Source organism: Emydura macquarii, unplaced genomic scaffold (assembly GCF_026122565.2).
Source record: "Emydura macquarii macquarii isolate MOO-44397 ecotype Brisbane River unplaced genomic scaffold, CSIRO-AGI_Emac_v2 contig_18, whole genome shotgun sequence".
Taxonomy (NCBI): Eukaryota; Metazoa; Chordata; order Testudines; family Chelidae; genus Emydura; species Emydura macquarii.
In genome coordinates, this window is record NW_027130155.1 from 11,830,708 (window position 1) to 11,845,670 (window position 14,963).

Here is a 14,963-nt window from a genome sequence, read left to right on the forward strand (position 1 = left end):
TTTGTGTGCATCTTCCTATGCTAGAGATTTCACAAATAAATCAATCATGAAGGCTAAATCAAGCCTACGAAAGCAACTGAAAGATTAAACCTTCAATAGGCACTCAGTTATGAAGATGATGGGGGATATACAAGTACTTATGTAGACAGAAGACTGAAGCTCCCAAAATGTTGATTGATATACTTATTTTTAGTATGCTGACGGCATATTTAACATATTTAACATCTGTTACTTTGTCTGCACAGGACTTAGCGCAAGAGGGGCCCATTCCCAATTGGATGCTTAGGTGACACTGCAGTATAAAAAATACACATATATCAAGGTGGCCAAACTGTGGCTCGTGAGCCACATGCAACTCTTTTACAGTTAAAGTGCAGCTCCGCAGAGCCCCATATGCCTCAGCCCCCCATTCTCCTCCTACCAGACTGAGGCGGGGAGCTCAGACCTTCCGCCCTGCGACAGGGTGGTGGGGCTAAAGGATAGTGACCCCTCTGAGATACCCCTCCCCGCTGGGCAGAATGTTTGGCCACCCCTGACATATACTATCCATATTTAATATAAAAACTTAACATAATCACTTACAAAGAAGATTTTCCCTTGGTCCCACATTCTGTTTCATAGTATAAATTTATCAAGGACTATTCTCTAGTTTTTGTTTTCTTTTGGTCCAATATAATAAAATGATAAAAATTGGGGGGGGGGGAGGGTTAATTGAGAATTGTTTCTGTACTTTTAGCTATTAATATTTGTAAGTTACTGGGTCTGCAAAATAATCTATCTTTGGTTTTGCAGATGAAAAGGACACTGGTGTCTAACACAAGTTATTTGTATTTTTTACTTTAATAGGTAACAGAGGTGACTCAGGCAATGGTCTGCCTGGTCAAAAAGGTCCTCCAGGAGATCGTGGATCACCAGGTACATTTGGGTTATTAGGAAACAAATTAGTGCTTAAATAAATTTGAAAGTTGCTATAAGATATTTTTCATTTTTTGCTGCTTTCTGCATTTCCAGCCTAATACTAATGATTAACACACAATTACTTTGGGCCTTTTGAAGCCCAGGGCCTTATATTACATATATATTTTATGTATAATATAGTCCAGTAAAGAACACAGGAGGTAGGGTCTGCTATTGTCCAGATGCCTCATTGATGAGCACTCTGCAAACTACCAGAAAGTTCTGCCTCTAGCTGTCTCTGGGAACAGGCCCTTCTTCTGCTTCAGTCACATGGAAGGAGAAGGAACAATGAAGATCTGTCAACTTCTTCCCAATCATATTGAGAGTAAAAGGAAGATCAGTAATTCCATGCTTTGTCTCTACTTTAAATAAATGCACAGTTGATACATCAGAGAAACCAGAGGGAAACAGCACTAATAAACACGTCTGTGTTTCTGAAATGCTGACCTATTTGTGTAAAGCTCTTCCTTTATTCAGGGGTACGACATGAGGGAGCATATGGCACTTGGCATTTTTTAAACATACTACATGGTGAGGCATGGATGTCTTTAAACCTGAAACTGTTATGTTTATCTTTCTTTAAGGAACCTGTGGATTCCTAGGTGAGCAGGGTTTACCAGGTTTCCAAGGGGAACCTGGAAGACAAGGACCCAAGGGGCTGCCTGGATCCCCAGGAACACCAGGCTTTCCAGGTAAGGTCAAGTTAAAAAAAAAAACTCACCAGAAATGGATGAGAATTACTTCAGCATGGACAAAAACTGAGGCAGTCTGCAGTGTAATTCAAAACCGTGCAGCTAATGAAGCCGGCAATGGAGAGTGGGTCGGCATCAGAGGCAGCATGAAGGCTTGTATTAGAAACCATTGGAGCAAAGTAACAGAGATTCTTCCAAGAAGGGCCATAAAGGAGATTGAGGGAAAGCTGAAACCTTTTAGATAGAATTTTTGGTTCCAGGGGCTGGTAAATAACCATAGTGCACTAAATAGTATGGGAGAAATAACAGCTAAGAGGATAGGAATAAAAAGGTTTGCATATTAAAAATATTTTCCACCTTCAGGTGCTATGAATGTTCCGGGATTGCCAGGAGTTCCAGGTGAACAAGGTAATACCGGGCTTTTAGGAGCTGCAGGATTGCCAGGATTACCTGGTCCCCCAGGCAGGAAAGGTAAGTGTTATAAACAGTGCAGTTTTAGGACTAGTCTACACCACAGACTTTTGTCGACGAAAGTCAGCTTTTTGTGCCAAAACAGAAGTGGTGTACACATTACAATCTCCCCCCCTCCTGCCCCCCAGGGCAACCTAACTCGCTTGATTTTGCGACAGAATAAAACCACCTTGATGAAAGGCATAGGGCTTTTTGTGCCAAACTTTTAGCGACAAAGCGTCAGTGTAAACACTGTGCTTGGTTATGTCATGGTAAGTGGCCTCCAGGAGGTGTCCCACAATGTCCATCCTGACCACTCTGGCCATCAGTTTGAACTCCGCTGCCCTATAGCCATCTGTCCCTCCTCCTCTAAAGTCCCAGGAATTTTTGAAATTCCACTTCCTGCTTGGTTGGCATGGAGAACTCACATCGCAGCTTCCCAGGTTGGCTGCACGCACCAAATGCAGTCCCAGCTCTGCTCCAGCCAAAGGAACTTTGATACTATGGTCAGATTTCTCGTGGCATGGTGAAGGAGGACTATGAACAAGACACGCTGGGGTACCAAAAGGCTAGGGAGTCAAGCCATCACTCTGGCCAAAGACCTGCCGCATCTATAAGGAGCTGAAAGCCATCCTCGGCAGCAACCCCACCTCCACCACTAAGTGACCCATGGATACCTCCATGTGCCCGGAGACACCGGACTTAACCCCGACGAAGAAGTCATGGACGAGGAGGTCAAGTTGAAGGACAACGCGGAGCCGGGGACTAGGCCATTTGGTTACATGGGGAGCTAGGACTTCTCGACCCCAGAGGGTTTGAGCTAGTCCTCTGGGGCGGAAAAAAAAAAAGAAAAAGGGACCTGGAGACACAATGTGACCAAAAAACAAAAAATTTATAGGCAGGAGAAGAGGTAAAACCAGGAGCGAATAAAAGCAGGTCATGTGTGCATGATAAAAGTCATGGAGGAACAAACAGAGCTGCTAACGTCATTCATAACGCTGCAGACTGAATTCATGCATGCTCGCCTCCCTTTGCAGCCAATCCAGAACTGCTTTCCATGCCCTCCCCTTGCTCCACCCACACATTCCCACCAAACTCCTAGCCCTTCTTGGTACCCTATTCATTCCATTCCTTCAAACAGCTTCCAGAATGATAGCTGGACTTACACCCAGCTGTCATAGTTCACACTGCCTCTCACTGCTTTCTCTCCTCCAGCCCAGCTTTTTGTGTGTGTTGTGAATAATTGTTATTTAATAAAGATATACTCTGTGAAGGATAAGTAATCTTTGTCTCTTGCACACAGTGGTTGCAGCTTATATTGAAACAGTGCAAGCTGGCTAGCAGTCACAGGATGGCCCACTGCTATTTACAAAGACACCTTATTGGTGCTCTTTGTCAAAATGGCTTGTCAAGGCCTCCTTGATTCAAATAACCGCTCTTGTGCCCCTCTAATAGCTCTGACATGTGGTTTTTCATAGTCAGCCACAAGTCGATCTGCCGCTGCACTCCTCCCAGCAGGAAACTTTTAACCCTTAGCTTCACAGATATGGAACACACAGCAGGAAGCTATAACCATGGGAATATTTTCCTCATTTAGATCTAACTTGCCATCAACAGCGAGCTTTTAATCGGCCAAACGTACATTCCCATTGGAATCTTTTCGTCTGGAAAGAAAGTCCCTGCTTGCAGCTTTCTGTACAGGCCAGTGCTCCTGAAGATCGTGCATCCTGCAACTTCCCTGAGCAACCCACGTTGATGTCAGTGAAACGCCTGCAGTACCATAAAGAAGAACCCCTTTCTATTAATGTACGCTGCTGCAAGATGATCCGGGGCAAAAATTGGGATATGCGTGCCATCTGTTGCCCCACCATAGTTAGGGAATCCCATCGCTGTGAAGCCAAACACAATTTCATACATATTTCCAAGACTCACAGCTCTTTGTAGCAGAATAATGGCCCTGCACATTTGCGATAACACAGCACCCATGGTGGACTTCCCGACTCCAAACTGATTAGCGACTGACCATTAGCAGCCTGGAGTTGCCAGCTTCCACATGGCGATCACCACGCGCTTCTCCACCAGGAAGGCAGCTCTCATTCCGGTGTCCTTGTGCCATAGGACAGGGGTGAACTCCTCACAGAGTTCCATGAAGGTGGCTTTGCTCATTTGAAAGTTCTGCAGCCACTGCTCATCATCCCAGACCTGCATAATGATGCAATCCCACCACTCACTGTTTGTTTTACGCACCCAAAAGTGGCAGTGCACCATATGCAGATGCTCCGTGAATGCAAACAGTAATCCGGAGTTGTTTGTTTACATGGCACCCAGCAGGTCAGGTGCCTTGAAATCCTGTTCCTTTTGGGAGATCATACTATACTGCATGAGCTGGCGTGATGTGTTCAGAAGACTGACAACAACAGTGGAGAGCAGTGCAGGATCCCTCTTTTCAGATATAGCTGGCGGGCACACAGGAAACTGGGGCCATTGAAAAATGCCATGAAACACAGTCGGAAACCCATGGAATGATGGGAGGGAAATCACTGCATCATGGGACATGTTGTGATCCTCTCCGCCTTCCCACAACTCCTAGTGGCACAAAGTGGTGAGTTGCACGGAGGGATAGCTGCCCACAGTGCACTGCTTTCACTATCGATGCTAGAGCACCAACTGTAGATGCACTTTGGCGACACAAGTTGTGTGAACAGGCACAAGTGTAATTATAGCACTTTTTGATCATCACTGTAACTTGCATCCACAACACTCTCTAGTGTAGACAAGGCTTTAGTGACACATTACAGTTCAAGTCATGGGGTCAGGAATTACTGGGAGTTTTGTGCAATAACAAATGTAACTGAAAATAGAGAAGGATTTTCAAAAGTGCTTAGCATTGGCCTACGTCTGCTCCAATTGAAGTCAATAGTAAAACTCCCTTTGAGTTGAATAGCTAGAAGAGTTAGGACAACTTTGAGCACCTTTGAAAAGCTCCACCCTTAAATTACAAATGTTAACCAAAAAATCAGGCTCAATCTAAAGTAAATAAGGAAGCAGAGACACAAATGTTAAATTCTGCTTCAGCCAGTGTAATTCTGAGGGCAGAATTTGACACAAGAAAAGTAAAATTCTCTGAAGATAGATATTTTACTAACACTTCAATTACACAGTATTTACTCTCTGGCCATGTAGTGCCACTGTTACTCTACGTACAACAAACAAGAATATGAATAGCAGAGCACACTGTAGTGGAAAATGTTATTATTAAGGGTGGCCCATTCAAATATACAAATTCTCATATGATTGGTTCATTTTGTCAAAATGTGATAACAAAATAAGTACTGTTTGCAAGAAAGTTGATCTATTGGCAGATTACATTTAGAAATACTTCCAATCAATGATAAATTATGCCTTTCATGGCAATCACTGTATTTAGATGGAACAAATTGTGCATCTAAACTTCAGTTCCCTCTTAAAGGATACAATGTAAATTTTGTGTATTATATGTGATATAGCGAGGGCAGAAAGCTGTAGGAAAGTGATTTACGGCAGATACGTAAGCCTCAGAATGCTCAGAGCTCTGTTCCCTGCAGATTAGCTGAGTCTCGTTAGGGGGCAATTAGGAGCAGCTGAGCCAATTAGGGACGAGCCAGGTGCTCCATAAAATAACCTCCGCCCCAAACAGACAGGGCACGAGCTGGGAGGAGTAGGAGTGCTGAGTTGCAAGGAGGAACAGACCAGAGTGCAGAGATTCTGTGGAGTAACAGGCTGGAGAAAGGTACCAGGCTCAAGAAGCCAGAAGGAGGGGGAAAATTAGCCCAGGGGAAGAGAAGTGCAGTTGGGAACACGGTGCCAGCAGCACCTAGCTGCTTCTCATAGGGCCCCTGGGCTGGGACCCGGAGGAGCGGGTGGGCCCGGGTCCCTACCCCCTCCTCGGGGAAGATGGGGTGACTAGAGACGCCCTGGCCCCACTACAAGCAACCAAAGTGTGAGACCCGCTAGGGGGGAGTCAGCTGCCTGCCACATATAGCTAATTAAAATTTAGGGTATGTTATATCAACATTATACTAAAATAGCTTCATTTATGGTTATATAATTCATCCATTTGTTTTTACTGGGCGGTCACAGTCTGGTTCCCAAATTGCTCCTGTGGTAGCAGAACAACGTATTGCCTCACACACGGGGCTCAGGGCAGAGCCACACTTGAGTCCATAATAAATGGTTCTGAAAGAGAAAAATTAATTTTTGTACATATTCATTTTTTCAGTTTCAGCCTACAGCAAACTTGGGCAGTTGGCTTATAAACCACTGAAAAATGAGGTTTACATGGAAGCTTTTTCTGATTATCTGTAGGAAGGTAGAAAGTGCTGGTATAATACAATGATAAATTCCTTGTTGCTGTGTAATCTGCAGGAAAACAGTTTATTGTATTGCACAATACCTGTTTGCTGCAGCACTGGGAGTCATGCTGCAATGACAAGGATTTCCAAATTGCCCTCCATTTGAAGAGCTTTTATACACCTGATAGTGAAAACTTGTTAGTTGCAGAAATGTCCTGTTCTTTATGAGGAGGCATTTTATTAGTTTTATGCTGCTACTTCACTCATTCATTTTACGGAAATCAGGCCACGCTTGGAGCTGTCCCTGCGGCCGCGAAGGCATTCATGAGCTCGCCAAACATGTCATCCCACAATTTTTTTTCCTCTTTCTGATCTGCGATAGTTTTTCTGAAGCAGTTCGAGGGGCGGGACCAAGGCTGAGGTGTGTACAGAACAAAAAGAAATACACAACATTGCCATTGTTAGCAGACCCAAGAAAAAGAAGCAACTGCAACAATGTATAAAATACTCCCCTTAGTGTGCACAATCCTAAGCCAGACCCACATTCTATTCCGAACACCTCAGAAGGGTTGGCTCGCTGTGCTGTTACAGAGATGGTAAGCCAGGAGCAATTTACTATGCTATAAAGAGGATTAATGATCTCTAAAAAGCTCATTTCAAATGTCCTGTTTGAGAAGGGTGATCAGGCGCAACCGTTTAATTAAGATGGCCGTTTTGTCACGAGGTGGCCACAGTGGATCTGAGGACAGCACGGGCGGGTTAATAGTCTCTTCATAAAACAAAGCCAAATAATTAAAGTGACTTGGAAGGACAATACAAAGGGGAATAGAGAGGTACAGGGTATCAGCTGTGTAGCTCAGGTATTTTAAACATGCGCCGTCTTCCCTAGCTGACCATGAGCGATATCAGTCTCCTGAGGGTAACGCACAAGGAAAGGGAAGATTTGCTGCACAGAGCGGGGCACTGGCCTGGCCCTTATGCCGCTGTGCTGTGTTCCACCATGATTCCGGCTTACTTGATTGCAGCGTGGCGTGGCAAAGTATCCTACAGGGGAGGAAGGAAAAAGGCTGCCTTCCCCCAAAATCTTGTGCAAAGGATAACAGATTACCTACATGAAAGTTTCCTTGAGATATTAACGGATGACTTTCGGTGCATACCTCTGCACATAAAAATTTGTTCCGCGAGTAACCCCCCAGTACAGTATGCTAAACCCCTGAAATCCCTTCCCCCCCCCCATTTAAAAGGACATAATTGCTAAGAAGAAAAATAAAACTCACCAGATGTGCCTTCCCCAGGGTTCATTATTGCTGTCCTGTGTACTGCTGGACTGCTCTGGGGTCAGGAATAGGTCCTGACTGTCTGGGAGAAGGGACACCCCACTCTTCTGCACCCTGCTCTCCTCATCCTCCTCCTCGTCCATGGAGTCCTTATCATCCCTGGACTGGGATGCAACGGAGGTATTGATGCTGCATGGCAGCACCGTGGTGGGGTCTCCGCCGAGAATTGCAAGCAGCTCCTCGTAGAAGCGGCATGTTTTGAGCGAGGAGCCAGAATGGCTGTTAGCTTCCCTGGCTTTTTGATATGCTTGCTGTAGCTCCTTGATCATCACATGGCACTGCTGCACGGCACAACAGGGACATTCTCCAACATGCCCTGTGATATCTTCCTGTAAATGTCCAAATTCCTTTTGCTGGCTCTGAGCTGAGGCATAATGGACTCCTTGCCCCACAGACCGATGAGGTTTAAGATCTCTGGTTAACTCCATGTTGTAGCGCATTGGGTCTTGCAGTAGCCATGAGGAGTTCAGCTACAAAGCTCTCTTCATGGTGGCTGCACATGAAATGAAGATTCAAGGGGAGGGACCATGTAACAGCAGAGCGCGAGTGTCCAGAGCGGTCGCAATGGGGCATTATGGGATACCTCCTAGAGGCCATTAACGTCAAATTACGTTATGCTCTGTCTACACTGAAGCAAAATTGCCCCATGAAATTTGAATTACGCGCTACGCCACTTGCGGAGGTGGTTTTATTACGTCAACTTTTGCTGCGCTTTACGTCGACGGAAGTACCGTGCCAGTGTGTAGACAGGCATTGGGAGATCGACATAAGTGACATTACGTCGACCTCCGTCGCCAGTGTAGACCAGGGCTACGTGGAATAAACGGCTGCATCAACTTGAAGAAGAGCTCTATCAGACAGGCATGTGAGATAGAATTTGTACCCCTTAAACAAGTATCTAATGGAACTGGAATGAAATTAGCTAGACTATTTCCAGAAGATGTTTAGGTTATGAGGAGAATGTTGGTTTTTTTACAGGACACTAAATATACTACCATTCTGCTAGAAAAGACCCCTAAAACAAAGCTGTTTGGCTCCCCTCTAACCTCAGAAGGGAAGGACTGAGCTATTACTATGACTGAAGCATACTTCAGAAATTATAGCCTTTTTCATACCAAGCTCTGTACCTTCACTGTAGTGTGGATTAACTTCTACCCCATCTTAAAATGAAGTACTTTCCCTTGCAGCTCTTTATTGTTTGATATTTAGACAGTAAGGCACAATCCAGAAAGTTCTCAATTTCAGCTCTGCTAAAACAATACCTAGAGATTATATTAAAGCCAGTTAGCTAATTGACCTGTGTTACTACAAAAGTTATGTGCCATTTAATTCAGCAAGATGGTTTGCTAAGCAAAAAATTCGATGTAAATGCCAGCAAGGTGTGATTTATAGTTAATTTTACTGATTGTAATTTCTATGCTGAATTGAGGCATTTTGTCAATAAGTTTTAAAATCTATAAATAAAACTTTACTAAAAATTATCATGGTTTTACCCTCCAATAAAAAAGGGAAAAGAAATTAGAGTATTTCTTCTCTGAAAAGAGATTGTAAAAATGGCATCATAGTGTTCTTTGTTTGTTGTGTTTCAATTATCTTCTTATCAAATGTCCTCAGTTTAAAATAAAAAATGTTCTTTCTAACTGCCTATCCTGAAACTCAGTCTGTGATCTTTCCACGTAGTGTATCACCACCAGGCACAATAAGTCTGTATGCTAATTTAAGTCCTCAGTTACATATGTGCAACCCCATTGTCTTTAAAGGATTTGCACAGGTCTGGCTTACATAATTTTGTAATGTTACTAATTTGTTACCAATAAGGGTGTTAGTAAATTCAGATTTATTCAGTAATTTAAGAGACCTCAGGATAAATCAGTTTGATTTGAGTTAAGAAAATTAGTTAGACAGCACATAACAGCAAGAGATATACATCAGTACAATCTGTGAGAACCCCTTCCTGCAGTCTGTAGACAAGACAGTTAGCTTGCACTATTTGTCTGGTTCTGAACTTAGTTTACAGCATGGTACAATTGTAGTAGAGCTGCCTACAGTTTCATTTTCACTTATTTTCTGTTTTTCACAGACATAATTTTTACCCCCCAAATTTCCAGTATATTAACATCTGGGGTTTATCTCTATAAATCCTCCTATGCTAACCAGCTGTTACAATTATTAGTACATCTAAAATAATACTTATTGTTCAACAATTCTTGCAAAAATTGTCAAATCTTTTTCTGGCAATTCTTAGGCAAGCTCTCTCTCCCTTCTTAATAAGACTCCCACAACACTTTGGGAGTTCAACTCGTAAATAAGCCATAGGTCTTACAAAAGTCTGGCCCATAGGTCAGGAGTAAATAATCCTGCACAAAATAGAAGAATCCACAGCTCACTCTATTTTAGCTGTGTTGGTTTTTCAGGGTTAACAGGACTAAAAAGCAGTAAAATCTCATTTTTATCACTCAAGTTGGTACATGATGGTTATCAATGCACACAGAGCAGATGCAATGCATAAGGAAGTGCCATTTTTGTAGTAACTTTTCAAAATAAAACCACACTAAGGATTGAAGGTGAATTTTCTGATTGCTAATACATGAAAGGAAATTACCTCTGCAGCTTTCATGTTTCCTTCACTATCCAGCAATCTAGAAATGATGCTCCCTTTTCAAAACAGGCTTCATCTGGTGACCATGTAGTCCATTCTTCAGTTGTGAAAATGCTTTCAGCAAACACTGTATTGAACCAGAAATGTATTGTCAATTTTTATACATTTTTATACTTTTGTTAAATGAACATTTTCAGGTTTTTTGAGTCATGCTTCTAATAATGTCTACAATACTTGTAAGGTTTATCAGGGTTGCCTGGATTAGATGGCTTGAATGGACTGCAAGGTCAAAAGGGCTCACCAGGTGTTCCAGGTAAAAAATGAAAACGTACAGAATTTTTTTTAAAAGACTGAAAATCAATATGAAATGATCCCTGATATTTTGATATTTAGCCTGTCCCGAAGAGATCATTAAGGATCAAACTAAACTTTAAAAGAGTGCCAAAAGTTAATGGTCTAAAGAGAGACACCAGCAATCATTTGTGGGATGGGTGACCAGATAGCAAGTGTGAAAAATCAGGACGGGGGAAGGGGGTAATAGGCACCTATATAAGAAAAAGCCCTAAATATTGGGATTGTTCCTATAGAATTGGGACACCTTGTTACCTTATTTGTGCGGAAAGACTTAAAATCCTCCACAAGTCTAATAGTCTGATGGAATTGCTGGAATGCTTTGAGAATATTTGTACAATAAAAATGTTCAGTGCAGATGATTCCAAGTGAAGCCAACTCTCAAACTTTTATATGTACAAGAAAAACAAGATAGCAAATACATTAAAAGGAGACAGAGGGAAAAATCTCGGCCCCACTGAAGCCAATGGGAGTTTTGCAGTTGACTTCACTGCAGCCAGGACTTCACTCCTGGTGGATCTATTGGAAGCTTTCAAAACACCCTACTTCACCACTGTTAAAATCAATGCTACGCACCAGTCTACGAGATCATGAGAATAAAAAAAAATGAAAATTAAGAAATGGAAAGGAAAAGAATAAAACTAAGAATTTCAAATGAAGGACACAGAGTATGCCACATAAAATAAGCTCTGAAAAAGAGCCTTGAATCAAGGAGCTTAATACCTTTGAAAAGATGAATGAGGGGCCAGATTCAACAAAACACTATCCCGCTTACATGTGAGAACCAGAAAACTAGAGCTGGGCTAACCTTGAAAGTAGTATCATCATCTGGCACTGTTATTTCTATTCTGTACCTCTGTATTTGCATTCACTGTAGACTTCATCTACTGTAATTGTTTTCCTCTGGAGGTCAAAGTGAAATAGGACCTCCAGGATACAGAGGAGCACCTGGATCAAAAGGAGACAGAGGCGAACCTGGTCAGCCAGGAATTTCTCTTCCAGGACCTCCTGGAGACATAGGCTTGCCAGGACACCCAGGTAAGAAATATTTTTTCCTCAACAATGAACTGCAAAGCTGAAATGAAAACTAAACTAGTTCTCTGCCACTTGGTTAGCAGGCCCATGCAGCACACGCATCTGGGAAATCTTTAAGAAAATTGTTTTTCTCATCCAAGAAGTATGCTAGTATTTCCTGACTTGCTACCGATTTCCCAGAATGCATCATTCTGTTACATCACTGAAACCATGGGTTGCATGAGATTTGTGGAAGTGGATATTATGGAAAGGAATTAATCTTTTTTTTAAAAAGATAATATTTTCTGTGCCAAATGCCTCTCACAGTCTGTTTATAGGAACATCCAGCACACAGCTATGGTGTTAACATCATGTTCTGCATGATTTTTTCTCCTTATCTCCCTTAAATTAGTATTTTATTTCTGTAATCCAAATGATAAAATACTGAAAACTCAAAACTTTTAGCATATGATCTGCTACTTTAGGTAGAAAAGGAGCTCCCGGGCCTGCAGGACCTGTGGGAAGATCTCCTGAAACTGCAGCTCCTGGTCCTCCAGGTGATCAGGGGCCACCTGGCTCACATGGCATCAGAGGTACAAGAAAATCAAACATGATCAATTAACCAAAACAATGAATACTGTATTCTAATCATATATATGCATGTGATTTGGGTAGGAGCAAAGAGTAATAAATATGGCTGTTCTGTGAATACACAGAGAGGGGCACAGTGGATAGGATGCTGGACAGGGACTCAGGAAATCTGCACTCTAATCTTATCTCTGGTCTGCTGGGTAACACCTTGGGCAAGTCATGCCACCCCCCATGCCTCAGTTTCCCATCTGTAAAATGGGTATAACAATAGTTATCTCCTTTGTAAAGTGCATTTCATCCATAGAGCTCAAAGCACTTTACAGAGGAGATAAGTATTATTATCCCCATTTTACTAGAGATATCTATCATCGTGATGATTATGTGGTATGGTATAAAGGTTTTATCAGGATGCATTATGTAGGCTTCCATATGAGTTCTAATACAATCTTTAAACCACACCATCACGTACTCTGTGATATATATATACTACGGGGGTGGGAACTATTTTGCAAGCATATTAGAGTGTGTTTAAAATTTTATTGGGACTATTTTAGTATTCCCCAACATATACTTGTAAACACATTCACTGTGAATGCAACTCTACAGGGCTAAAAGATGGTGTTATAAAAAGACCGCTAAAATAGCTTTTCCATTCTTAAAAGTGTCATGATTTTAAGGTCCAGCATCTCAGCCCCGCAAACAAGAGTTGCATTTTCTGTTGGAAAATTGGGAATCTTTTCTTTCCACTATTTTAGTGCTCCTCCCCTCTATCTCTATAGGATCACAGGATAGCTCCCCTTAAAACTCTGGGACTGAATACCTCCTGTCTTTTGATAGGTGTAATTTTGATAAAATTGAAGACCATATGATAAACTGGAACCATCATGAACTTCTGTCCACTTCAATTTCACTCCTTCTGCTTATGAATCTCTGCCGGGATTACTTCCAGCATTGTACAGTTCTGAGCAGCTTCTGACAGTTGGCCTTTTTTAAAAGCATTGTTCCTTCTTTTCCCCTAATTGTGGGATTTTTCTCTTAAATGACACAAGCAGGAGGCATAGGACAGGCAATATTTGGTTCTGGACAAGTGACAGTTTTAAGTTCCAATAAGAGAGAAGAACTTTTCATCCTTGAAAAAAGTTGATTCACAGCTCTCCAGTAGGCTGCAGAGCACTTGCTGGAAGGGCCTGTGATATTAGTCCTTAAAATGATGACGCGTGTATAGAAAAGCCATTTACAAAAAGAACAGAGGTAAAATTGCTTTTCTAAGAGCAGTGGGGGTGGGAGAGTAGGGGGTAGAGAAGTATCAGGCTGTTGGGAGTTGGGGAGGGGAGGGCAGTCAGGAGCACAGAGCCAGCATGGACATGTGGGGTCTCAATGCAGATGGCACGCACCAGGTCTCTGTCACGCTGTTGGCTAAGATCCATGAGAATAGACTCCGTCATTCTTCTTACACCTCTTTGACCACCCACCAGCTTATCTGTCTTCTAGACACCCTTTATGGTAAGTTATGCCACCACAGGACATGACGGTGGAATCTGTTGGCGCAACGAGTGGTCAATAACAAAGGTGGTTAATCACTGTCTCTTCACGAACCCAAACATCTGTCCACCAGGTTTTGATCTGCCAGGGCACCTGTAGTCATCTCTGAACTGCTTTTGAACAGGACAGGGCAACTGTGTGGCCAATCTCTTTCAGTGGAGTTTTCCTAATGACCCCAATGCAGCTGTGGTCATCTCCAGACTATGCCATATATCATTGTCGAGTGCCCACTGACTTATTTCAACAACGGGTGACTGGCTCTCCACCTGGCTGATGATGATGCCATTAAATGGCTGGGCTCATTGTGCATATGCTGATGATGGCTTGCCTCTTACTGACTGCAGAGGAGCCCAGTAGTTTCGGGGGGCAGTCCCATGGGGATTTCCTCCCTTGTATTACCTTGGAGCAGGACTTAGGGCAACATTTTCTAAAACACCTCACTGACTTATGATCCTACTTCCCATTGAAATTCAGTGGGACTTAAGCACTTCTGAAAGATTACCCTTTGCGAGTGCATTATTAATATCAGTTATTTTGTTTTAGGCCCGCTTGGCAACCCTGGCCCTCCTGGAAAGACTATCTTTGTCAAAGGCGATCTGGGTGAATTTGGTGATCCAGGTGCACCCAGTATTCCTGGCCAGCCAGGGCAACAAGGAGCCAAAGGCTTTCCAGGAAATCGAGGCAGGGGAGGCCCGAAAGGTATGATTTAAAAAGTGTGTGGTTTTGATTGAGTGAATACCTGCCTTCACGCATTCCTCTAAATGTCCAGTTTAGGTGTGTGTGTGTGTGTGTGTGCGCCACATGCATGGGTGCCAGAAATTCTTCCCCTTGTGGTACCCATAGGGCTGACTCTAGCATCCCCTACAGTGACGTGCATATGTGTCTGCATATAGGCACTGCTGGCTTCACCTCCTTCTCAGTTCCTTATCGCCAAAGACAGTGCTGGAATGTCTCTTGTTCTCGCCAGTCTTCTCGAATCTAGTGGTTTTCATTATTGTTCTTGTCTAAATGGTTAATTTTTCACAGTAGTTAGTCATAGCATTGTAGTTGTTTGAGTCCCAGGGTCGGGGTACGCCCTGTTCCCAGGATTTAAGCCCTG

At 42.9% G+C, this 14,963-nt stretch overlaps 1 protein-coding gene across 1 annotated transcript in view; it reads left to right on the forward strand.

The window, feature by feature from the left end:
• COL4A4 (collagen type IV alpha 4 chain) overlaps nt 1-14,963 on the forward strand; it is a 120,148-nt gene that overhangs the window by 77,551 nt on the left and 27,634 nt on the right. The window contains exons 34-40 of the mRNA XM_067561705.1: nt 847-915; nt 1,542-1,649; nt 2,013-2,120; nt 10,608-10,679; nt 11,627-11,755; nt 12,217-12,324; nt 14,408-14,563. Of these exons, the coding sequence (XP_067417806.1) occupies nt 847-915; nt 1,542-1,649; nt 2,013-2,120; nt 10,608-10,679; nt 11,627-11,755; nt 12,217-12,324; nt 14,408-14,563 (750 nt within the window). The remainder of the gene's footprint in view (nt 1-846; nt 916-1,541; nt 1,650-2,012; nt 2,121-10,607; nt 10,680-11,626; nt 11,756-12,216; nt 12,325-14,407; nt 14,564-14,963) is intronic.